General features: G+C 44.0%; 1 protein-coding gene and 1 long non-coding RNA gene across 2 annotated transcripts; both read right to left on the minus strand.

The window, feature by feature from the left end:
- Positions 1-1,680: 1,680 nt before the first annotated feature.
- On the minus strand, positions 1,681-12,693 carry DDX52 (DExD-box helicase 52). The gene is made up of 16 exons (XM_014608152.3): positions 12,513-12,693; positions 12,283-12,415; positions 11,806-11,871; positions 10,287-10,426; positions 9,203-9,388; positions 8,902-9,045; positions 8,406-8,517; positions 7,596-7,668; positions 7,252-7,455; positions 6,771-6,861; positions 6,058-6,180; positions 5,637-5,787; positions 5,141-5,216; positions 4,176-4,247; positions 3,312-3,404; positions 1,681-2,902 (listed from the first exon to the last, which is right to left on the minus strand). Exons 1-16 carry the CDS (start codon positions 12,597-12,599, stop codon positions 2,815-2,817), a joined length of 1,839 nt encoding a protein of 612 aa, XP_014463638.2. The 5' UTR covers positions 12,600-12,693; the 3' UTR covers positions 1,681-2,814.
- A 12,062-nt stretch (positions 12,694-24,755) lies between these two features.
- On the minus strand, positions 24,756-26,659 carry LOC132244849 (uncharacterized). Its single transcript, XR_009456701.1, has 3 exons — positions 26,585-26,659; positions 25,768-25,932; positions 24,756-24,889 (listed from the first exon to the last, which is right to left on the minus strand). It is a non-coding gene; the product is annotated as an uncharacterized LOC132244849 (long non-coding RNA).
- Positions 26,660-26,904: the final 245 nt, after the last annotated feature.

Here is a 26,904-nt window from a genome sequence, read left to right on the forward strand (position 1 = left end):
CTTTGACATTTATTGAGTCCGACCTTTCAAGTACCACATTTCCTCCAGAGATCTACAACTTATTTTAAAAGTACAGTATTGCAGATGTCAGAAGCCTAAAGCTATAAGCAAAAGCTTGAGATAAAGCTTGTTTCCATTCGGAGTCCTGTCCTCTTCGCATCAGCGAAACGAACGCTCCTTTCATGTGGGAAAACAAATATCTTTCTTTCATCTCTGATCTGGAGAAACCAGTTTGGTAGTAGTAGCCAGTACAATCCTCAACCTCTGTTGGGAGAAAAGCAGTTACAGGTTTGAGGTTTTTTGGCGATGTATACAGCTGTCCAACTAAGAACTGGTTGCAACTGTGAGCTTACTAAGTAGACCAGAAAGAACCACTTTTGATCCCATCTAGATTTCAAATGGCAACACATAAAGGGAAATGTTTTATATCCTGGTAGCCATATCAAGGCTAGCTGTTCTCTTGGTTGCTTGAAGCTCTAGGACACAACTTTATTAGTTAAAAACATGGGGAATCTTTTTTCATTTCAGGAAATGACAGCACGAGGGGTAAAGTTTGTTAACCAGACACCACCTATACCATTTCCCAGACTATCTGTGTGCTTCTAGGAACTGCAGCTACTACAGGGGATGTTCAACTGGGATCCTGCTGTAATCTAGACACCATCCCCTCCCATAACAGGAAAAGCAACAGTCCTTATACAATGTAGCATACGACTGCAAAATTAATCTCCCTTATGATTCTGCCAATTTGCTATTTATCCCACTTCCAGAGGTACCAGAGCATCACCTTTACACTAATTGCCAGCCCACAAAATCCTAATCATCATCATGCAAAAGCACTCCTTGTGATTAGGTGGATTGTGAGCTGCTAGCTAATGATGCAGCTGCAGCAGAGCAGCTTGTCTCTCTCTCAATGACACCAGCAAAGAGCCAGCTAAGGCATATTAAGAAACATGGACATTCTGGAGAGTTTCTATATGCTGTTTGCCATCTGCCAAGTTTAAGAAGTTTTGTATGATATCTAGCAGCATTTAATACAACGGTTCCTTCTGACGGGTACTGCTGCTTTATGTTGCTCAGTGGTCCAGTGATAGCAGTTAATTATCTGGGCTTTCAGAAATCCGAGTTAGGCCTCACATTCCTACTACAGTAGCTCAACTGAGTTCTAGGCAGTTCTCCAGCTAGATGGATCTTGCACCTAAGTCCTTAAAAACTAATGTACAGTCTGCTCTTTGCAGACATTAATTTATTGACACAGTTTGCAAGGCTAAGAATTTAAAATTGGCGAGCTAATCGTTTCCTCCTGGTCACACGCCTATTATACAGCACACTGCATATTAATTAGCACACTGACAGTTACAGCTTGTTATTGCTATGAGGGAAGCAGTGGTAAGCCCTGCATTTAAAACTGTTAAATGTTTCCATTATAGTCTTCCAGCTGGTGTTTGAGAACTCAAGATTCTCCACAATTGCAGCAAGGACTTGAAATGTAGCAGGAAGGAACGCTAATGCATTTTTTCTCATAGTACTGAGCAATTTGAGCGAGAACTGCATACACAAATTCTTATTTTAATAAGATTTCAGAATATGACACTTCTCTACATAATCCTAATTAAATGCATCATTTTCACAAACCTAGTAAAGCAACCTTGCCAAATAACTTAAGAATAATCAGATATCTGAAGTGATCCTGGATCAGTTTTATTTTTGTAAAGTAAGGCAAACTTAGAAAATGTCTCTACAGCCTTCAACAGAACAGAAACACCGAGAGCAGCCTGTAGTGAATGATTTATGTAAAACTGGGATCCATTTGCAAAATGGACTGAAGGTAACCAAGTCTTGAGGAAGTGGGACTCAATGAGCACACATTTCAAAATGGGTACCAAGCAACAGGAACAGCCACTTAGAAAAAGATTATCCTTGGAGAAGAGAAGTTGCCCTTGCATTGTTAAAATTATCTGTTAAGGAAGCTATGTCCAAACAGAGTGGGTTTAAGAAGTGAAGAAACAATAAAAAGTGTGGAATGTGTTCCTTATGCATAGCACAAGCATAGACACAGCAACTGGAAAGCAGTCCTCCAAGAAATACAAGAGACTGAAGAATCTCTGGTCTTAGAATTTTCCTCAGTTTATTTTGCTTTGAGGTTTACCTTTAACCCCATAATAAGATTTTACTAACTTTTGATGCATTTTATATGAAAAACCCAAAATACTTCTATGTCCCATTCTTGCTGAAAATGAAGTCATGAATTAATTATTCAAATTGATTTATACAGCAAAAAGAATCTAGTTGCAGGGGTAGATCTTAAAAAAAAACAACAAAACAAATTAAAAAAAAATCACAGAAAAGGAATAGAACAGTCTTTAAGAACAGCTGGACTAGCTCAGCACTATAATAAAAACCTGTGCATTCTCAGATCTTGCATATGTAAACACTTTTCATCCCGACTTCAGAAGATACTCATGGGCCAGTTGTATATCTCAGCTATTCCAAAAAGTGATACTGAACTTTAAGCAAAACAGATGCTATTTGTGAACCATTCCTTAGAAGCCTGGGGTGTCTCACTGCAAGAGCATGATCTTGAGCTTCTATAAGAAGCACATGTAGGATTTTTTTTCCCTCAACAGTGACTTTTTTTTTTTTTTTGCATGTTAGTGTCCACTGCTCTATATGGAAGAGTTAGAAAAAGGAAGTTTTGCTCTCTCTTCCTTTGTCCTTTGTTGTCATCTTGGACTTTCCATTTTCAAGTATTTATACAATATATTTGTCTAGCTTGGTTCCAAGTCCAGTTTGTTTGTCAGCACTCAAAAGCCATCAACTTTCTGGAGCAGTCTGCAATTGAGCATTTTCTTTGGATGCTTTAGCTTTCTTCTTTTCCTTAGTATTTTTCTGGATAATTTTCCTAAAAAAAATATTAACAAATTAGCAATGAAGGTATCTAGTGAATTTATGACTGAAAGCTGAAGCGTATGTAAGTGAATAATGGGTTGGTGGCCAGTTCCCAAAGAACAGATGCTCACACCAACATAATTGTCAGCTTAACTAGCAGCTGACAAGGATTAAGCTAAAGGTGCTTCATCCAGATCAGCTATGAAGTACACAGTGCAGGGCAGCACACAGAAGCATGGACTGCTGGTGCCACAGCTGGACCCGTCTCATGGATATTTAGAACATCTGTCCAAGTCTAGAGTTATATAATGAACTACTCATGCAACGGGAAATTGCAATAAAACATTAATTTTCAAGCTCAAGCCCTTCAAGAAGGCAAACGAAACCAGATCTCTCAGCCCCTCTTCAGAGAAACTACTTACTTTTTGCTTTTTCCTTTTTCTAAGAAGTACTGAGGCATGGTACGAATGTGCTCCCTTTCCAGTGGCTTCTTAATAAATTTCTTCTTTTGTTTGCTGAGAATGGCATTTAGGAAAGCAAAAATAAAACAACATCTGTTACAAGCTAAGTCATCATCTGAAATAGATATAGCAGATACCTATTTTCAGTATTAATTCAGTCAGCTCTCTCTCATCAGTGCTACAATGACACAGTGAGCACTGCCTGCTTGAAGACTGCAGCAGGATTGGAAGCATAGGAGTAGATTCCCAAGGGTAGGGGGCTTCTTCAGTACTAAAGTGTGTGGATTTAGTCGAATAAGTTCTAATAAAACCCTTGTAAATGTATTTTTCTTCTTAGAAATGCAGCTACATTTTCCCCCATTTGTGAAAACAAAATTCTCAAAATAACGAGCCACATACAAACACACTTTGTTTTTTGTTTCTATCTGTTTCCAAGTCACAGTGGTCCAATTTAATCATTCAAATTAAAAATAGAATGTCTTTGATTCAAGCTCTTCAGAAGTCTGATTTGCCAAGTTTTGGGACTCTCTTTCATCCAAATTGCGTGAAAAAGGTGGGTTAACGTTGTGCTTTGTTCAAATCTGTTCACTGCACCTTTGCACTACAGAACTGAGTCCCAGCACAGCCCTTCACAAAAATGTGAAACAGCAATTTGATAACTAATGGCTTTCAAAAAGCAGAAAAGGCATTTGCACAAGACAACGAACATCTAGCAGATACCTTGCAACTCTCCCACCCTTAACCTAAGTCATGTGGGCTTTTAGACCCCATACAAACTGCAAAATGACCCAAAAGTAAAACAAGAAACAAAACCAAAAGCCTTACCTTTGCAGTTTACGGAAGTGTTTTATATAGTCTGGCACGGGACAGCCAGCCCGCTGAATAACACTAGCTACACTGGAAGAGAGGGAGAAAATATCAGTTCCAGTAATGAACACTCAAGCAGATACTAACTAATTACAGAAGGTACCAACTATCATTCCAAAGAATCTGCTGGGTTATTTCTTACCTGGCATGGGAAGAAAACCAAAAGCAAACCCCAAAAAGCTTGAAAGCAGCAATCCTATGGTAGGGCTAAAAGTAATTGTTCTCAGTTTCTGTTCATTATAAACTACTAAACATTATATTATAGAACAGAGAACAGTCAAGCAGATTAACAAGAAGCCCAAATGGAAAGTTGTACCAAAAGACCTTTCCATAAGACATTACCAAGCTGGAGTTTCAAGAGAACTAAAGGATACAGAAAATGTGCTGAAAAAGACATCGCTAGTTGTGTCTTACAGTAAAAAGCACAAACTTTAAAGAGAACCGGATGACAGCAACCCCAACTGTGTAGAAACTGTTCACTGCAGACTTGGTCCTTACTGAAGTCACAGGTTCACCAACTTCACTGGTGAACTCAATATTTCATTGCAAAGCCAGTCACTTGTATTGCCATTATTAGGCTTGAGACCCAGCATGACAGCTCTAAAACTATGGCAATCAGCGTTTGATCCTTGCACTTAAGGAGGGAGAGGTATGAAAATACTGCATGTGTAAAGAATTTAATGCCACATACACCCATACACACAGCCCCCTACACCCTGCTTCCGCACCCCCCCACTCCAATTCAGTACTAGTTTGTCTTGACCAGGGGTATTAAAGACGTGGCCCATGGCACTGCTTGTGGTCTGGTCTGGTACATGCTGCATGACTCAGAGCCAGGTAAGTTTGATGCCCCTGGTTTTAACCATTCAAACATGTAGGAGGGTAACTTAAGAATTAATCACAATGACATCTTCCAAATTTACCTTCGTAATAAAGGTTTGTCATCTTCAGTAAAGAAAGTGAGTGCTTTTCCTGTATGTCCTGCTCTCCCAGTCCGACCTGTCGAAGACCAATCATGCAGAGAAAATTGCAAGTTTTTATTCTTTTTCCAGAAACTTCAGGTCATTCTCCACTAATCCACACCACAGATCTGTTATTATGACCCAGCAGTTTAGACTCAGTCACACTGTCCCTACTGCACAGAACCTGCAAGCACGTAGGCTCTAAAAGTACTTTACAAACAAGAATTAAGTCTATTTAAGAGATTTTTTATGAGGCAAGCAACCCAGTTTTGCAGAGGTGAACTGAGGCATGAAGGAGGTTAAATGACATAGACACAGACGCCCTCCCATCAGAGCTGAGCTAATCCAGGAGTCTTGACTTCCAAATTTCTGCTTTAGCACACCCAACGCAAAAGCTAATTGAGGGGAGGGAGGGAGCGAAAGCGCTGCTTTGTTTTTGGGGGAGGGGAACACTTACCTATCCTGTGAATATATTCCACAGCACTGGTTGGGAAGTCATAGTTAATGACCATATTCACTCCTTTGAAGTCAATCCCTCGGGCCAGCAAGGCTGTGCATAGAAGCACCCAAATCTTTCCAGCTCTAAAACTGTGCACTATGTTATCTCTCTGGTAAATAAAAATAAATGTTTTGTAAGTGACCTAGTAATAAGCTGCTTGAGCTCAGAAGTGCATTTATGCATTGAAAGCAGCAAACATTGCGACACTGAACAGTAAAACTCAACTCAGGTCTTCCATACAAAGATCACATATTGCAAAACCCTTGCCGCCCTCCCATCAATTGCATAAGGATAGTCCAGTTTTTAAGACTACTTTCTACGTTGTTTTTGAGAAAAAAAAAACAAACACAAACAGGGAATATTATTATTGTCTTCCTACCTGCTGCTGTGTTTTGTCAGCATGGATAACATCCACATTGATACCTTCATAAATAAGCTCATGGAAAAGCTCTTTAGCCCTTTCAATGGACTGCACAAAAACAAGTACGGGAGGCGTGAAACCCTGCAAAAGAACAAGCGTAAGTAAGGCTCAAGTCGTTTTCCTCTCTGAATTCACTTCAGTACTACCATGGATTTAATTAGCCTGCATGCTTTACATTTCAGAGGGCGGTTTTTGCCTAACAAAACTCTTGGGGCCTGGATTAAGCAAATTCAGTTCTAGTGAGTTGGATGGAGTTGCACAGAATTTAGGCATCAGAACTGAATTTCACCCACAGAAAGCAAGACACTAAATGCAGAAAAGTCACCAGATCAAATACATGACTTTGAGGGTAGATTGCGGTGTGGCGCTGGGAAGCAGAGAGAAACACCACATTGAGAAGTAAAATTTATCCATAGTAAATGGTCTAAATTCCGCCTTATCTTTCCAGCTCAGACACAAGATAGGCTAACTCAGACGCATGCAAAGGGAACGCCTTCCAGTTTTCACTGGCAGGCTACATTTGCTTTTACTTAGGCACAGCATGTTTCATATATCAGCAAACTTAATAGGTTTTGTCCTGACAGACATGACCCAGGCAAGAATGTGCCTCTGGCAGAACGTACAGCTCAGTCAGCAAGCAAGAATGAGAAGCTCAGTCACTTCAGAACTACCTTTTTAACCAGCTCTCGCATTGCCAGCAGCTTTCCTGTCTCCGATCCAACAAACAAGAGCTCTTGTTCCACTGTCTCTGCTGCAGAGTTTCTGAAACCAAAACCAAGTTGCAGCGACAAGCCGGTTAGTATTTTTCAAGATAAAAATGTTCACTGCTGAAAGGGAAACATGGTGAAATCTCTTCATTTTGCATGTCCACCCTCCTGTATGTGGTAACACCTGAATAAACAGACTCAGAATAAAAGGGCACTTCCCCCCTGCTCTATGAAAAATCACCCTCATGCCTGTAACACGCTGCCACACAAATCCAGCTCTTCAGATGGCTGAAAAAGTGGCCTTCAGATTAACATCTGAGGGATTCCAAACTAAAGAAAGGAAAGATGTAAGTAGGTGTCTGCCCATATGGAGGCAGACAGTTGACTAGATGGGAAAGAAAATCCCTGTAGGTGGAAGAGTGAGAAAATGTTGCTGCTCACACACCTTGCTCCAACTGACACCAAAATTACATTATCCAGGTTGAGTTTACACCACTGCTCTACATCGTGTGCAAAAGTTGCACTGAACATCGCTCTTTTGATGATATGAGATGTGCAAGCCAGGAAGATGGAGGCCAGCTGGTCACGGAACCCTGACTTCCCATCTTCGAAGAGTTTGTCCGACTCGTCCACCACCAACCACTCAACCCTGAGAAGACAAAACATTTTCTGTTCAATGAAAGCAACTTTCAGGGGAGAAAGATCCTATAAGAGCATGGCAGCTTTAGGACTGAACAGATACTAAATCTATACTGCAGAGGAGTCACGAATATAAGCAAAACTCAGTACCTGGTCAAATCTATTGCCGGAGGATCTTGTTTTAGTAAATAAATGAGTCTATTTGGAGTGGTCACTAGCACATCTACAGGAAAAGCAAAACTGTATTAGGGACACAGAAAAACAGGCCAGGTTTAAATAAATAACCAATATGATCTAGAGATGTGAGCACAGACGCTAAAGCCAAGAGCTCTAATCCTCAATTTGCTGAGAGTTCCTAGGGCAAGTTATTTCATTTCCCTGTGTTTCTGGTGACCTTACCTATAAAATTAGCTATTTTGTGTTTTTGTTATTTACCTTACATTTAAGGGTGTTATGAGGATTCATTAGCTCTCACCTGTTCTGTTACGTATTGATCGAGAGATATATTTAATGTCTATCGAAATTCCAAAAACAGTTAGACTGTTAATTAATAAAGTTAGTACAATAGCAAGTGGTTGTCACTTTTTGCTTTGAATGACCGATCTCAGATGCATGGCAGTATTCCAACACTTCAAGTGCCGCAATACAGCCAAATCAGCTGCATATCTGGAATGTTTCTGACCTCTACACACTAGCTGCTTTCCCAGTGTTTGAGTGGCATTTGTTTTATACAGCAGATGAAGATTTGCCTTCATGAGTTATGCCTGTTCTCTTCCAACCATTGGGTTTTAAGGATTTTTTTTAAATTTCATGGAAACAAGTGTCCACAGGACTTTGCGAGATGATTTCAGTGACAAACACTAAATGTATTGGCCCATTTAAAAATTCATACACACTCTAAAAATTGCTTTGAAAGTTTCAAGTTTTTGAGAGAATCTCTGAAATAGTGAGAATGCTTACCAAACTTCTGAGATGATTTGGGCCCAAACTTCTTGGCTGCTTCAGCTGCTTTATGGATCATATGTATTCTGAAGCCTGTTCCCTCAGACAACTTTACTAGCTCTCTGTGCGTCTAAAATACATGAACAATTCAAAATCAAAGTTCCTAGCAGTAGCTACACAAGGACAGCTTTAGGAACCAAAAAAACCCACAAGCCCTCTTGCACAGCTTGGCATTTACAGACTAAAAACCCACTCAAAAAATCAGGCAGTCCTAACATCTGCTGAGCTGAAGTTTAAATTGAATTTTAAACTAGTCTCAGGAGTAAAGTCCCGGTGGTTCCCCGATCCAATCATGCCTTTACATTTCACAGTACTACTAGGCAACTCAAAACTTTATTCAGGAAAAACACCTCAGTGGGCAGGATAGAAAAGCACATCCACCAAGATCCTGTTTTCCTGCCTCAGAACAACACAAGTGTTTCCAAGTATGCCAACTTTAAAAAAACAATCCTACCTGACTAGCAAGTTCTCTAGTAGGAGAGATGATCAGTGCCCTAAATCCTTTGTTCATGGGCTGTTTCAGGTGTGTTAAGATAGGAATGCTAAAAGCCAAGGTCTTCCCAGATCCAGTAGGAGCTGAAGCCAGAAGTTCCCGACCCTACGTGTATAAAAATCAATATACAACAGTGAACATTTAAATTAAGGCTTTTTTTAAATGCAAAAAGCTGCATGAATGCAAACAGGAAGTTATAAAATGAAGAGATTCCAAACTATTTTTCATTACACAAAGCATCATATAAGACAAGATGACTTACATGAAGCATGACAGGAATGGCTTGCATCTGAATTGGCGTGGGGACCTGGAAGCCAGCAGATTCAATGTTCTGCATTATTTTAGGGTGGATTTTATACTCCTTTTGAAGTTGCTCAAATGTGGCAATTGGTTCAGGAAGATCTGTACCTTGAACATTAATCTTGTGCTTGTTTCGGAAATGGTTTATCTAGAAGGCAAGACGTATACGTGTTATTTAAAACATCAGGAGCATGGCCTTTTATCAAAGCCAAAAAAGTCATCACCTAATGCTTTGACGGAACATTTATATCAGGGGGGGAAAAAAAAAAAAAAAAAAAATCAATTAACTTTACGCGATACTATTTTTACACATGTGAAAGCATGGCAGGTCTAAGCTCACCCAGTAAAAACCAGTGTCTGACACCCAAGTCCTAACCCTGTATTCTAACCATGAAATCATGCTCCCTCCTCCAGTGCTTTTTAAGCAAAGCTAAACCTCTATGCTTTTTACACACATTTCCCAGGAGAGAAAAAAAGCACCTTTCAGAATAATTGCAAATCTTACCGCTTTATGTTGTTCTTCATTTACACCTGCTGCACTACTTATAATGGTAAGGGCACATAGACAAGTGACTGCAAGGTAAACTATAGCACAGATTTACAGGAAAGGAGCTGCTCTGTAGTAAGTGTCTATGTGCATGCTCCTGTCCCATGGTACGTGAAAGCTCACTTGTACCAGCTTCCCCTCAACCAAAGAGCTGCTGTCCCAGGTTACGGTGCAGTATTTCATTCATGTGTCCATGCCCTAAGAACCCTAATTCTGGAAAAAATTTATCCATATGGTTAATAAAGCATACAGGAATAATGCCACTGAAGTCAATGGAAGTACCTCGCACACTAAATTCAGAACTCCAGCATCCTTTGTAAGATAAGAGACGAGGTTTAACTTGCTTTATATGGCAGAAGAAAGATCCATTTGCTGATTATTGTTTCACGTTATACAATCTTCAACCCAAAGCTGCACAAATAAACACGAGCATTTCACCTGAAAGCTGTGTCAAATTAACATATATCTCTTGGAGTACAAGCAAATATATCTAGCTCACCTTTTCCTGTCTGAGCTGTTCCAGTTTTTCTGCGGTGGGTTTCTTTTCTCCCGTTTCTCTTGCATTTTTAAGCTTTGCTTCCAACGAGGACATCCACAATATCCCATCATTTTCAGGAAGCTCCGATGCAGAAATAGTTTCTAAAAGGTTCAAGAAACGTGCATTTTAAAAAACAGGTGTCATGAAAGGAAAATTCATGGATGAATCAACTGGGGTAGAATCAGATGCCCAAGCCTTAGCTCTGTACCCTGTCAAAATTCGTTTGCTCTGGAGCAGGCCAGCTAAAGAAACTGTCAAGCTTCCTCTAGCCAGTAGTACAGCTTGCAATGGCAACTCCAATGGCGCCACAACCTCAACCACGCAGCAGCCCATTTTGAGGTAAAGCATCTGCTCTCAAAGCAGAGAAGAGAGAGTGGAGGAAGGAAAAGCAGAGGAATACCAGCCTGCAGTCCATCTCCTCTGCACAAAGGCCTGCAACTTGTGTGGACAGATCTGTGGCTCAAGGACTAGACTCTTAAGTCATCTCAAGACCCATCAGTGGGCCGTGGCAGAGCTCATTCTCAATTCAAGAGAGTGATAACAAAAACAGCTTGCAATTGCTGTAGATTGCTAGTACAATGTTACCTACAATTAAAGTTAATTCTTATCAGAATTCATTTATAAAACTCTGCAAGTGCTAGGTATTTGAGGGGCATGAAAAATGACAAAGGTCCCTGCCCACAGAATCTTATAAAACCTATGGGAAAGCAGCAGCTGAAAGTGAGGATAATGCGATACAACCAGAACTTGTTGAACATCTTTCAAATAACATGGTAAGTAAATATTTTGTCTCTTTGCACGAGTCCTGGGGATTTTTTTCATATAGGCAGTCCCTGACTTACAACATTTTGAGTTACATTTCGCACTTACAAGGTTTATAAAGTAACACCCTGTTTCAACTTTCTGACATCAGTTTTGACTTTACAACACTTGATCTGACGCCACGCCACACCACACCAGTGAACAAGTTTGCTGCGTTGCCCATCTCCCTGGGACACTTTCTTTAAGAAAGCAGATAAGACTCCAGAAAAACCTCCTGAGAAGACTCCAGCCAAGAGCCCTTCAAAAAGTCCAGCAAAGTCACCTCAAAGAAGTCCTCCCAAATCAACAGGATTGCTATTTACAATATAACTACATTAACGTAGCTATATTACTCATCTATAACTGATTGAGTACAAAATTCTGGGTTATTTTTGGTGCAAATAAGGTACCAGGCCTTGGTTCGGGAACCAAGCCCCCACTCATAACATTTCCTATGGGAAAATCAGTTCCAACTTACGACATTTCGACTTCAGATGCATTTTTCGGGAACCAATTGTGTCATAAGCCCGAGGACTGCAAATCAAATCCAAATCAAGCACTAGGCATTTGTACTGGCAAATCTAGCATTTCCTCACAGTGTCAGATCTGTCTCTGCTGTTCTTGTTCTGGACGTTTAAGATCACATCCCCAGGCACGTCAAAGCGAAAAGTTCCCCTACCTGAAGTTTTCTTCTTTTTCTTCCCCCGGGAGCTCTCACTTTCTCTCGTTCTCTTCCTTTCCAGCCCTAAAAACATAAGGACACAAGAACTGCCATTTACGGAGTCGGACTATATAGGTCCATCCTTACCCAGTAGCTCTTCAGTGTCTTTTTACTGCTTTTTATGCCAAATGCATAAACTATTGAATCTGAAGCTTGGATGGTTTAAAACTGGAACTTGCTACACGAGTGCCGACCATCCGATAATTTCCTCTAAATTTACTTAAGCGTGCAGACTGCCTCCACGCTCACCGAGCGCACCGACTGTTGCTGCTATGACCGGTATCGGAGCCGAAACCGCGTATTTTAATACCGATCGCACTTGTGCTACTCTACGTAAGCAACTACGGATTTCCTCCAAACGGGAAGTTTGACCCCATCCCGCTGCCCGCGCCCCTTCCCGCCCACCCGACTCAACCGCGGGCTTCCCGCGCCAACCTGGCGGCTCCGCGGCAGGCGTCCGGGCTGCGGCGCCGTCCGTCCCGGGGGCACTCGGGGGCCCCGTCTCGTGGGGGCCGAAGAAGTCCAGGCTGGCGGGGGGCGCCGAGCTCGGGCCGGGGTCTTTCACCACCTGGAAGGGAGGGAGGGAGGGAGGGGCAGGGCTGTTAGTGGCCGGAAGGCCGGCCGACAGGGGCCGGGGATGGGGTCCTTCCCCGCCGCCCCCTCACCCCGAAGCGCCGCGCGTCGCGGCTGAAGCGCTTCACGTCGAAGCGCGCGCCCGCGCCCAGGCGGCGGAACAGCGCGTGCGAGTCCATCTTCTCCCGGCGTGCACCGCGGCAGCGAGGAGCCCTCGGTCCGCCTGGGAAAAGCGTCCCGGCCTCACGCCAAGGAGGGGCCGGAAGTAAACCGGCACTTCCGGCCTCCCGGGGTCAGAGGGCGCCACTGCGCTATCATGGCAACCAGGCAGCCTGTAAGAGCGAAGCAGGAGCCTGGCCCTGAAACCCCGTCTCCGTTCCCCCCCCCCCCGCCCGCACCGTGACGTCATAGCGTGATGTCATAAGTATCAATGTGTTTGTTTCTAGACGTAGAATAAATAGAGAGAAATATAGAGATATTTATTTCTATATATAGAAATATATATTATAGCTATATAAATAAATATTTATTTCTATGTATAGAAATATATCTATGTAAATATTTATATGTATAGAAATATATCTATATATTTATTTTTGTGTATATCTATATATATTTCTATATATATTACATCTATATTATATCTATGTATAGAAATAGATATATATCTGTATATACATTATATCTATTTCTATGTATAGAAATATATATATTATAGCTATGTATAGAAATACCTATTTCTATGTATAGAAATCAATAGCTATTTCTATTTATCGGAATAAATAGCTATTTATTTCGATGTATTCCTGTGTAGGAACATGTATTTCCATATATAGAAATAGCTATTTATTTCTATTGATATAATATAGCTATATATTGCTATATAGAGAAATAAATATCTATTTATATTTATTGCATATGGTGAGGGGGCGCTGAGAGGGGGTTTCAGAAATTATATAGAAATAAATCTAGAGAAATAAATATTTTTGCAAAAAGAAAAAAAAAAGGAGGATGCAATAGCTCCTGATGACATCATGGTGTGGGGGCGCAGAGGGAGGTTTCAGAAATAACATAGAAATAAATATTTTTGGAAAAAAAAGGGATGCAATAACGCCTGATGACATCATGGTGTGGGGGCACTGGGAGGAGGTTTCAGAAATAATATAGAAATAAATATTTTTCCCCCAAAAAGGGATGCAATAGCACATGATGACATCGTGGTGTGGGGGCACCAAGAGGGGGCTTCAGAAATGATACAGAAATAAATAATTAGAAATTATCTTTTTTGCCAAAAAAAAAAAAAAAAGGGATGCACTAACACCTGATGATGTCGGTCAGCCCAGCCCCCCAAAGCTGCCTCCCCCCCACACCTCTCCCCGTAGTTAGTCTGGGCAGTGCCTCGGCCCTGGCAGGGGCTGCCCTGTCGCTGTCGCAAGAGGACGCCGGTCCCAGGCCACTGACACGCTGACACGTCCTGCCAGCGCTGGTTTAGCGCAAGGCTGCTAAAGGCCCCTGCCACACATGACTTGTATCATGCAATCGGTGTAAACCGGCCCCACGTGCAAAATAATGACTGCACCATAAACAGGTCCGTGCAGCAACGTGAAGAGCCAACCAGCTGGAGAGTTCATGCTTGGAAATGGGCGGCAACTTCGCAGCTGGTTCCCGTCCCGCTTTCACCAAACACGTGGCGCAGCCCAAAGAAAGCGCCCCGATGTATCCGACGAGCGGTCCAGAGCATCTGCGGCAGCCCAATGTGGTGGTCCCGAAGCGGCGCTGCGTGGGATTCAAGGACGTCATATTAAAACATCAAGTTCACACGATCACAGAGGCGGCGCGATGCCTTTCACGTGCTTAACATAGGTTTGAAAAAAGCGCCAAGCTACCGGCACAGTTTTCCTCTCTGTGGCACCCATTGCAGTTGGAGTATTTCAATTCATAATCTGCATCACTTTCCTTTCTTCAGAGATACGACAGAAACGGCGTCACCTGTTTGAGAAGCTTCAGGTTCCTACCGGGAACTGTTAGAGGGGCCGATTCCCACCGGCTTGTGGCTGTCCATGTATATCAGCACCACAGGGTGGCACTAGGGCTGTTAAAAAGGATTATATTGCCTTGTACCCAGCTGCTTTTCAGCTTTGGTCTCCCTATGAAAACTCCCGTTTTAATATTCCTCCCTCCAGGAAAACTTTTGCAGCTTCGGATGCCGCCGGAAGAGCTGCTCTTGATCTTTGATTACGATGATTTCAAATGAGCAAGCCCCCGCACAAAAATAAAACCAAATTGTGGAACTAATATGGTGTTTGCTGAGTATCTCAGTTTCTGGGTTGTCTCCCTTCCTCCTCGATTCGGTGTTTGTCTTCTGCATTTTGACAGTGGGCTATTTATGGCAAAGTTTGTGCAGCATTAGGTAAACGGGATCTCCGCTCTCTGCTGGCATTTCTTGCAGCACGCCCTATTGTTACTCCTGATGATAATGTCAGAAGTTTGATTTCTTCCATGTGACAGGGGTGTGGGTTGTAGCCGCGCTGGTCTGAGGACACGGGCAGACAACGTTCTGATCTGATCTCTTTCATCAGACCAACTTAAATAGTTGCAAAAAAAGCTTGAACAGTCTTTCTAATAAAAAAGAAAGGAAGAAACTTCTGCCAGAAGTTTGATTTGTCATTTACTCATTTTAATGTACAAGAACAGATAATTTTTTTTTTTTTGGCCAGATATGTATTTTTCCTCTTGGAAACTAGCACTTATATTCATAGAACAGTAACATTTTAATTTATGGGGGGATCCTGTTCTGCTTGCACGGACGCCTGTGGCTTCCCGTATCTCCCCTATACCCAAGTGCTAGTGCCTCTTCGCAACAAAGGCCTCCCTTTGAAAATGCCAGCTCTTAGTTTTCCCCCGTTTTTGACTAAAGAAAAATACTAGAAAAATTCTTCTGTTGCATACAACCTGGAAAGATCATAACAGGCCAGAGTGTTTTCAACATTATGGACTCCTATTTGAAATCTCTGGGCTGATCTTGCGAACCCCGTTTGCACACCTAACAGTGCTAACATTGCATGGCACCCTTGTAAGGATCTTAAGGCACCCCAGGGTGCCACAGGGCCCTGGTTGAGCATCACTGCCATCCTAACTTTGCGCATTCGTACCTGAACGCACTTCAGCATCCTGCTGTGGGAAAAGCAACACCAACCACAGGAGAAAATAAAGCGCGGAGGTCCTGATGCTGTTCTTACCACTGCCCAATTGTTTAGTCTCCTGGGCGTCCCTTCCAACTCTACAATCTATGAATCTATTAAACCAATCAGAAATATCAAATCCGGGTTGCAAAGCCGTAAAACTGTTCAACATCTTTATAGGCTCATTTCGGGATTTTGTTCTTTTGTATATGCTGGATAACAAGTTAATTATGCTAACTGCTTTGCCTAATTTTCAAGAAGCGCCTTATTTAAACGGGAGGGACAAAAGCCCCCGTAACAACGTTTTGTTCACACATGTCTGTGTTTTCGTGATTTAGAGTATCATTAGCTGGTCGCGAAGAACGGATAGGCCAACCCTTTTCCTATCAATCACGTTGCAGGCGAGTTTGGGTCATCAGCTCTGTTGGGAAGAAATACTTTGCAACTTAGTGATGGAAAACAAGGTAACAAAGTCCCGGCTACTTCTCCGGAGGCGGTTTAGGGCATTATCAGCACATTGCTCTGTTTTTGTCATCTCTGCCATTCCTCATAGCACCTTGTCTCTAGAACTGATCCCAAACTCACTGAAGTCAATGGGAAAACTTCCAATGGCTTCCCAGATACAGGTCAACTTTATATTTCTAACTCAGTCCTGCGGATATTTCCTTCTGCATTGCGTCCCTGTCTCAGCAAAGCATCTAAATATATGCTTGGCATGAAGCAGCCCAGTAACTCTAAAGTTAAAACAAGTCTGTGCTTAAATATATTTGCTTGATGCTTACTCCTAGATGTAGTCCTGTTGACTTCCAGAGATATAGCTGAAACCAGGTCTCCTGTATTTTGTCTGGTACCATGCTTAAACAAGAAAATGCTAGAAGCGAGGACAAAGGAGAAGGGGCAATTTGAAGCAGAGCTATTCAGTTCAATCAAAGTCCTTTACCTAGATAAAGATCAGCATTTAATTTAATGCATGCATGTATTCATTATAATAAACGCCAGGACCTTAAAAATAGAATTACATCTGCTGGCACTTTATAGCAGATCAAATGATACAGATTTTTCCCCCTTGTGTTCTTGAAGGAAATGCAAACATAATTCCAATTAAGCAACATAACATCCACATCACAAAAGTTATTTTCTGTAATAAAAATCTCCTGGGCCAATTACTTTGCCAGTGTCTGAGAAAGCTAAGAAGGAACAAGCAATGATCATTTCAACTGGAAGATTTAAAATATTTGTTTCCTCCCGTTATGGGCACTGTTTTAATTACAAGCTCTTGAGATGAAAAAATTGCATAAGCTGGATCCTCCCTGCACCCCGTATCTATCTGATTTACGGCACTCTTTCCTTGAACCTTTTGACTTCGTAGCATGTAAAAGGAAGGGTTTGTATGGGGCCCCTAGGTGGGCATGATGTACAAAACAATTTTGTGGGGCTCTTCATTTGTGTTGCAGCAGGGACCCGTTTTTATTGATTTATTTATTTTACAGTGCACAAAGACAGTCCACAAGAGAGAAACTCCCAGCGATGTCATTAGGGTCATTAACCAGAGTTCACTTGCCTGATCTTCATTTAGAAGTAATGACTAATGGAGTATGGGGAGGAATGCCAAGGCATTTGTGTAACAAAGAACTATAAATCATCTCAAACGCGCTACAAACATCCATCACTTGAGATCCTGTCAGCGGATTCAAGAGTGAGGAAACGGGAAATATTCTCTTCGTCAGTTGATTTGCAGCTCCCTTTGTGGTCAGCAACAAGCACTTCCAGCTCCTAACATGGGAGCATTGTGTAGCCATTAAAGCATCTGCTCGGCAGTCAGCAGTTCTGGGATGCAGGCTTAGCTCGAACTCTTCCACGGACCCAGCGAGTGGCTACGGGTGAATCACTTAACCCCGCTGTGTCTCCAATTCCCTTTTCTGCATAGGGGACTGTCTAGGGATTTAAAATTCATATTCAATACCCTGAGATCCTTAAATGAAAGGGGTTTTACAAGGACAAAGCTATTCTGTTGTATATCCCATACAAATACTAACACTCTCTCATATATTGCTCGCCCATTAAAGTCTTTCCTGAGAGTGTGTTTGACAGGATTGCCAGGCTTTTTGCTCCTGGACTCATTGTGCCCTTTTGGTGCACAAGAAACTGCTATAAAAGTCCATTTGACCTGAGTGATCGGGACAGTAGCACGAGACCCTGACAAAATGAGAAAAACAGGGTGAAATTTGAAAAAAAAATCTAAAAAAACACAAGGGGGAAAAGTATTGTTTAAGCATATCACAAATCCATAGGAGCACCAGGAAACTCATGCTCTCTTGGCTGCACTGAGTGAAGTGCACAAAGCAAATGAGTTTAGCACTGGTAAAACCCAAATGTGAATCTGTGCAAAGTATCCTGCTTTTGCAGCTCCCTGAGAGTGAACTCAAACCTCATGCTGACCTAAGCCAGGCAATGTAGGGACTGTTTCCCCACACAAAGCACTGCACAACTGATCGGGTGCGTTGTGGGTCAGACTGGCTTCCCACTGAAGTTTCATGCATTAGGTATTATTATTTAACACATACTGTGGTAGCACCTAGAGACCTCCAACAAGAACAGGTCTCAATGGGCTGGACAACTAGCTGCACAAGCACAGATGAAGACACAGTCCCTGCTTCTAATTCAAACTAAAATCTCTTGTAGCCTTCGTATGCGTCGGGTAAAGAGACCTACCCAAAAATGAGAATCAGGTTCTAAAAGGTAAGGACCGTGTGACAGGTGAGGAAAGAATAAGGGTGGGAAGAAGCCAAATAGATACGATATATACGCATTGACATAGATGTGCACGTGTATTTATGAACAGCAAGTACCAGCTCATTCCACCTGCCTCTCCACCTGTAACATCATAGGCATTACAGGTTGGCTCTTGAAGGAAGACCAGACCTTGTCTGTACGTAGGATTCAGAAATCAGTGTCCAGAAGCTAATGCAGGACCGGCGAAACTAGAGCAATCTCCAACTTTTCTCATCTACTCCTGAAGTTTCTACTGGCAAAGATGCACTGCTTGCTGTGCTAATCCCAGCTATAGCCAAGGCCTCTGAAGAAGAAGAGGGAAGTGGTTTTACAGATCAGTTGAGCAAATAATGAAAACAGGAATAGCTGACAATGATCTAATATAATACGTGAACTCCTCCGATACTAGTGGAACTCTCAGGGCTGAATCCTAATTTCACTGAAGCCAACTCAAAACTCGCATTGATTTGTAAAGGGACCAAAACTCTCTCTTGAATCTACCTAAAAAGGCTGGAATTAATTTAGCCCTTTTTACATGCCTTTTCTTTTGGGATGCAGACACGCAGCTTAGACCCCTTGCCTACGGAGTTGAGAAGAAGACACCTCCAGCATGTGCCTGAACAGCTCCACAGCAAGACAAAAGAGAACTTCCTTTGTTCATTATCATCAGTTCAAACGACTCCCATTTTTAACAGGGGCTGAGCACATTCCTGAAGACTGCAGGGGAGGTTATTACTCCTACCCCGCAAAGGCAATCGCATGCCAGTGAAGGGACATCATTCGCAGAGTCCTCGCTGCAGTGGACAGCCCCCTAACATTCACCAGGAAGAATGTAAATCATAAGAGCCCTCCGCAATGAGGTGTAGTCACCCGCTCAGCTGGTGGTTAGCAAAATACCGGTAAGATTCCTCCAAAGCTAGCAGGGCTTGACTGAGAACAACTGCGTGTTAACTATAAGACAATGTTATTCTTAACCTCTCTGACACGGTTGCTCATCTCTGCATACTCTGAATGGCCCCAAACCAAACAAAATAGAAGTCATAGCGATACTCTGTCTAATACCGATACGAATACTAATCTGGGTCTGATTGACATTGACCTTGGGTGGGAGCCCAAGATATTTCCTTTTTTCCTCCCTTCTTTTATTATTTTTACAGAATAAAGACAGCACTTGCAGTGTTGGTAACTGCAGTCAGAAAATAAGAGTGCCTTTCACTGCGCTGCCCCAGGCTAGTCATCAGGACTGCATAAAACAATCCCCACATGTGCTCACGCAGAAAGCCACATAAATGAGTACCTGCATTCGGGTTGAAAGCAGTCCCAGCCCTACCCCCTGCATAGATCAGTCTTGCCAGGAACAGGAGTCACGGATGGGGGTGGGGGGAGAGCTATGCACGGGCTAATAACCAAAGCAGTGGATGTTTCCAAATACATTTGCAGACCATGTTTCTTGGCACAGAGCCGCCACCTTGGAATGCCTTCTTCCAGTTGGCAGCCAAAATACAGAGAGCTGACTTGTGTGCTTTGCTTCAACTATTCCCTGCGAGCTGTCTGGCCACTCCTACCATGGGCCTTATGTTAGCAAGTTGCATAAGCACATGCCTAACTTTAAGCACACAAACAGTCCCCAATAATTCAACAGGTGATAACTGCAGCTAGCATTTAGGCACGTGCTTAAGTCCCTTATTTCATCAGGGCCACAATTCAGTACTTGACACAAGCCCCAACAAACATCAGTGGAAAGCCCGTCACTGGACTTGGATGAGATCATTTGAATCTCATAGGTAGCAGCTAATTATAATCACAAGAGATTTAAAAGAAAAATCCAGCATCTTAAATCACACGTAAAATGGGGAGAATCATAGTTACCTACATTTTGAAAAGCACTTCAGGATTCTCGGGTGAAATGTTCTAGATAAGGCCAACGCATTATCAATTATTACTAAAGGCATATCTGGTATAGGATGCTAATAGTGTTACTTTTTCTTTTCTTTTATTTACAACTGAACCTCTTATCTATCAGTTCTGCCCCTACCCTCATACTAAATTATCATCGCTAATATGCACATAACAGTCAATTAGCCTATCTGAGTGCACTCGTGACCTCTGATCCCTGCTGTGTCACCCAATCCATTAACAGGCCCTCCGTCCTTTTGCTCTCAGTATGAATTGATGTAGCATCTATTCTCTTGCAGCAAAGAAACATGCTTCCGCATTCATCTGTCCATTTCCACTTTCTGTTCTTTTGTCTTCTCCTTCTGTTCCCTGTGTTGCTAACCTGGTCACAAGTTCTTGACCCCCGTTCCTGTCCCTTGTAAGCCCTGGCACTGCCAAAAAAACTTTTACTTTTCTTTTTAACCCACATTTTATTTAGCAAAAAATGGTTTCCAGCCGTGTTGGGGCTTTGATCCCCCACTGAAGCAATCCCCGCAACGCTTTGTAAAGGCGCTGCCTTCTTTCTAAGGCAAATGCATTCTTCATAAGGGAGAAAAATATGTGCTAGCTAGCTGGTCTCTCTGTTTAGTTGAAGAAGACAAATGATCCCTTTTCTCACTTGAAAAGGGTGGCACTTGAGTGTGTGGCTCTGTGGTTTATTTGTAATAAGGATCAATTTGAAGAGCCGCTCAACTAAGAAGGGAAGTGCTAATTGTGCCAAATTCAGAAACATCTGAAAAATCAGGTTTTTTCAGACTGAGACCAGAATACAAAACGTTCAGACGTTCAAGTTTTGAATGGAGCCTGGATAAGGATTAAAGTGGTCTTTTTGGGGGAAGGAAGGGAGAACGGCAGCAGAAGTTCTGATTAGAAGTACATGGTTTGCGAGAGCAAGCGTTTCCTGTAAAGGCAGGCTTTCCATTCATGGAAGACAACTATTTCATACGAAACCAAAAAAAGATGTAATGATACTCAAACAATTGAAGCTTCCTCTGAGCAGCAGAGATGTTCCAGCCTTCAGCCCACCACAGTCCTCCCATCCCTGCTCCCAAACACCTCTGCTGATCTCACTTGGCCCTGATTCAACAAAACAGTTAAGCAAGTACTTGTCTTTTTTGGTATTAAGCTTGTGTTGAAACACTCTACTGAATAGGGATGTTTCACCGTATCCGGGGCTCAGATGTTAAGAAGATCCTAGCAAACTGCTCACCCTAAGCAGACCCTTCCCTCTGCCCAGAGCCCCTGTACCTGTTAGGATGGGAACCTAAGCCTTTGGGACCTGAAGGTGTTCATTACCTCCAGCCAAACAAGCCAATTAGCTTAATTCCCATTCAGTCAGAGCTTGAGCCCATGTCTAATTTGAGGCAGGTAAAGTGGTCCCATTGATATCAGAAGACTGACTTCCACATCAAAAGCTACACCTGCACTTCAGCCCCTTGTCCAAGTGGGGAATGAGCTTGGCTTGAAGGAGTCCTACCAGATTTGGGTGCATATTTTTAATAACCAATTTTAATTATTTTTAATCGTGTGCCTTTTCCCCTCTGCTGGGCAGTGCTCCCCTGGATGACTGGGTAATTGTTGTAAACATGCGAGGGCCATTGAGTGCTTCCCAGCTCACTGAGATCTCCTGGAATCTGCTGACACAGTGCTGATGAGTGCAGAAAACAAGGCAGCGGGGTAGCAGTTTAACTCGAGCAGCTTGAATCCTCCGGGGTTTCAAAGAACTTTGAAGAAGGGAATCTACCGCCTTTGCTCACGATCTCCCTTTTCTTGCTTTCTTTGATCTTTTTCTTGCTTTCTTTGCACACGAGAACAGCTGGGCGGCTGTTCTTGTGTGCCTATCAAACTGTGCAAGAGGTGTACAAGGCAGCTCGGGGCATGACTCGGGGCCTGATGTCCTACAGTCTCGCATCTCATCTACGCAAGAGGGGAAGATTGGTGGGGTGAGGTCATATCTTTCATTGGACCAACTATCTAGTTGGGTGGGGTTAGATAAGCTTCCTGGCACCATCCTGCGTTACACCATTGCCACACAACTATTTTCGTCTTTTATATCCCCTGGACCATCATGGTTACAGCCACAGCCCTGCAATGCTTCCACATCATGGATTGCATCTTGCATGGTCATTTTTACCTCTGCAAAGCAGGAGCATATTACTCAGAGACAGCACTTAGCTGTGTTAGTCTGAAGTCAGGGGAGATTTGCACCTTATAGGCTCATGCCTGTCTCTTACACAACCATTTTCTACCCAGTTTGCTCGGGGATAAACTGAATCCAGGCAAGACAAATGCACAATGGGGCTTTGCATCATTTGAAGAGAGGAAGCCCAGAGTCTCCCTGTCAGTCTCTGCCTTTGGAAACTTCAGCAGTGGCTTTTGTCTTTCCTACCAACAGCCCAAGTCCCGTCTCTGTAATACACTGGGTGCCGCACTTCACTCACCTTGTGTTGGCAAATGTTTAAATTTGAATGTGCCTAACGAAACCAGTTTAATTTGTCTCCTAAAGAAGACAGAGGTTATCTTGACCCTCTAATCTGCGCCGGGATCTTGCTGGGTTCTGCCATGAGACAGTCAGCGAGGGATCTTAAGAGGCTGCTTAGAAGTAAATCTAGGAGCCTTTGCTGAGCAAACAGAGGGCACCAGCGAGAGAAGGTTTACAAGGTTTACCCAGCGGGACTCCACCACAATTTGATACAGCAACTGGAGCAGCTGTTGGAAAGGGGAGACAATTGTACTGAAGGCTGCAACTACAGAAGCAAACACTATATTCAGGGATGCTTTTAATTCCAATGCAGGGCGGGGGGACGGGAGGAGAGGAACAGGGAGCATTTCTGCTGTCGACCAGTTGATGCCAGGCAGTCCAGGCTTACTGAAACCCTTGGAGACCTAGAGCCAGCTTGCGAGACTGGAAGAGACCCTGAGCTACCCCCTACTTTCGTGAGGCTGTCAGAGAGGGAGACAGCCAAGCCCGGCATGCGCATGGAGGTCTCAGAGAGGAGAGCGCCGTGTGCTCTCATGCTTTGCTTGCCCTTACACCCTGCCCCAGCAGCCTCCGAAGGGATCCTCAACCGGGGACACGCTGTATGCTGGCGAGTGCATTCTCGCACGCTGGGACCATGTCACCACGATGTGCATGGGAAACCTCCAGCTAGTCGCACCAGCCACATGCAGTAGCAGGTGGGTGTCTTTGTGCAGGGGGTGATCATTTTTGCCCTAGACCTGGACTTTAGACTGGGAGGTCTGTGCTGTGTGGGTTACGTATAAACGCCCACTCCTAACTGCTTGCAGCCATTAATTGCTCTGTAGTGATTTGAGCAAGAGGAAGGGGGTGAAAGCCTGGCTGTTTTTCAGCTCACCTGATTGCTTCCTGCTCCCTGAATTCCCCTTGTCTTTTCAGTTTAAAACTGAACCCCTAACCTGTCATGTAAGCAGTATTATCAAGCAATGACCACTCGGTATGTAGACTGAGGTGGTGTCAGTCACCATCAGCTCGGAGGCTGCCAGGACCCCTCTGTCACTGAGGGTCCTACCTACGGTAGGGGGGACGACGACCTGCCTCAAACTCTTGTCTGTCTACACTCAGGAGGGGACTGCATTTTGGTGATGGATGAGTTCTTCATCCGCTGGCTCCTGAGGCCTGAAGGTGAAGCCATGTAAACCTAAAACAGGACGATAGTATTCTTGCCTAATTCCTGTTGTTGGGACCACAACCATTTTTCACCATGCCTCCAGGATTTTGATTGCTAAAGACATCTGCCGAATGCATGAGGCAAAGCCCGGTTTGAACAAAGCCGGGTAGATCCACACAATGCCTCGCTTCAAAAGCCACCCCACCAGCCGAAGGTAAAGAAGTCTGTGGTCTCTGTCTATCTGATCTTGAGACACAAGCCCAATGCAGATAGATGGGAGCTAACAATGTGCACAAACATTCGGGCCTCCAAATGCAATCAATTTCTGAATTCCTTTCTGTGTACCAGTCAAACGCTGACATCAGGCTAAGCAAATCCTCTCAAAGACTTCAAAGAGCAGAGCATATTTGCTATCCAGAGAAGTAACGATGCTTTCCCTTTTGACCCATCTCGTGCTAAAGTATCTCTGATACCACATGAGCAACGGGGACAGAAGACTTGCCCAAGAGCATGCGATGGGAAGGGTTTGCAAGCAACGGGGGATGTTGCCTCTCGGCAGAGCGTTCTGGAAGGGAGATGGAAAGGAGCTCCTTATATTTCTTTCTGGGTAGTGAACAGCTGTATTTCCACAGGGCCTCATCCTGCTTTTTCTAAAAAGTCAGCATTCCCTGGGGACTTCAGCCCAGCAGCTGGATCAGGCCCACATTTGTTGGCGAACCTGTTCAACTGGTAGAACGAGATCCGAGACATGATGTATTCCAGAGGTGGTTGCTGTTGTGTAACTGAACGGTGACTTTTATGTGTGCACGGAACGGCATTTTTGGAGTTGCTGAAATAACTCACCTGCATAGAAATATTAATGGAAAGCTGTCTCCTTAATGGTCAGAGCATGCTGGCACGAAGCCTTTTTCTCCCGGAGCCTCCTGGGCTGCCAGGCGTGGACGGCTGCAGCTGTCAGGAAGAAAGTAAATGAAGCCAGAACAATTCCCTGCAACTACCAGTGGGGTAGAGGGTTGAGGGACTGGCAGCGTCTCCTCTTTCTTCATGCCCTAGCCAGGTCAGTGGGGAGGAGTCTTTTAACCACCTGATGGTTTTTCCCTGGCTCAAGTAGAAATGAGTTGGCTAATCTCAGCATGAATCCCAGGAGAAGCACCGGGATGGCTGAGACTAACAACCTTGTCTGGACTCGGCTGGGAGAGAATGAGCATAAAAAACAATCCACTCTCATACCCGTTCCCATGAGTTAGATACAAGCCGGAGCTCAGGTTCACTGCCTGGACAATATAGGGGAAGCCTCTGTCATATGCTGCTCCCAGCCTGTCTGTCAAGCTGACAGATCTTATGAGGCCTAAATCCACGGGAACTAAACGCAATGTGGTCAGCACACTTCATTCCTGAGCACGCCGTGCTGCTCGAGCAAAGGTGCCTGTATTAAAATATGCTGAGGGAGCTCTACGCCTCTCACAAGAGGCTCAGTGCTGCCCAGACTCAGTCTTTCACACTGTATTGCTTGGAAACGCCTCTGCCAATGACCTGCTGTGCAAGGTATTTTGGATCAGGCATGACACTGTTCTGTGCCTCGGTTTCCCCACCTGTAAAAAATGCAGTCTCAGGATTCGGTGGTGTTATAAAAGCGCCGTCTGTGAAGTTACAACCCGCAAGACATAACTTGATAAAAAGCACTCATTAAACAGAGATGCCCTCTCACAGCTCCAATGCACATGGTGCCAAAGGAGGGGGCAACCTGATTTTGACCCGGCTAACCTGGTCTGCAGGATCACCTGTGTGCCTCTGGAGCAAACAGAAGACAATAGGCAAAGGGGATTTACCTGTCTCAGCAGGTGTCAGCCCAGCCTCACTTTCTTCTGGGGGTAACAGAGAGGTCAGGCTTCCTCCCAGCCCTCTTGCAGGTACAAAGTCCCACCACGGTGCTTGTCAGTGCTCCCAGTCTCCGACCAGATGGGAGTTCCTAGAAGTTTGGTTCTGGGAGGCATCTGATGAAAAGAAAATAAACCACACACCCAAACAGATTTGTTCTCAAACAATTGCTAATAGCACCAATTTTTTTTTGGCTGAGCAAGTTCTCTGGGCTCAGGCACTTTGAAGGAGGAAGCCCTGGACACTGGGTCCCGGAGGCTGGAGGAGCATTGGAGGCGAGGACCGGGGTGCTAAACTCTGCCTCTGCCACTGAGTGATGCTGAGTAAACCATTTCCCCTCTCTAGACCACAGCCTCCTCCTCCCCAAAACGTGCCTAGCGAGGCTGCCCTTTAGCTCCTGCTTTGTTAATGAAGCCTGGCTCCTCCGAGGTCAGAAACCGAGACGTTTTCTTTCTGGAAAGGAGCTCACTTTCTGCAAAGGAAACCCTCTCGGGGGGGGGGGGAAACCAGCAGGCACCTGAGCTGTTTGCGCTCAGCAGGAGCTGTGACACCCACCAGGCTGTAACACCTACCGAAAGACCCACAGCACCTTGCCTGCATTAGACGTGGCTGCGATCCTCAAACGTCCCGGGCCCAGTTCTGGGGTCCTGCTCCCCCCATGAATTGGGCCCCTAATTTATAGGCTGACATTGTCCCTAGAAACCAATACAGAGTGTCCTGCCCCGTGTGGGAACTGACGGCCCAGGAATGCTTTGTAATGAATCTCACCATTCATTGTAATGAATCTAACCATCCATGAGGCTAAATCCTGGTTCCTACGTGTGAATCCATCCAAGCTGCCACGGGCAGGAGAGGCTCCATAGGAGGGGTGATTGTTACTAGCTGCACAAATGCTTTGGAGCAGACGCTGCCGACGAGCTGTCAGAGGTGCGCGATACGGCTGGGTTTCAGGACACCAGGCACGCGGCACGTATTGAATTGGATCCCTTCGGTTCTCCCGTTCTTTCCCTCCCTCTGGCTGCTCCTCCTCTTCTCAGCAGGAGCAGTGCATACACACCGCTGGGGAGGGCAACAAGGGGCAGAGGCCC

This window comes from Alligator mississippiensis, chromosome 14 (genome assembly GCF_030867095.1).
Source record: "Alligator mississippiensis isolate rAllMis1 chromosome 14, rAllMis1, whole genome shotgun sequence".
Classification (NCBI taxonomy): Eukaryota; Metazoa; Chordata; order Crocodylia; family Alligatoridae; genus Alligator; species Alligator mississippiensis.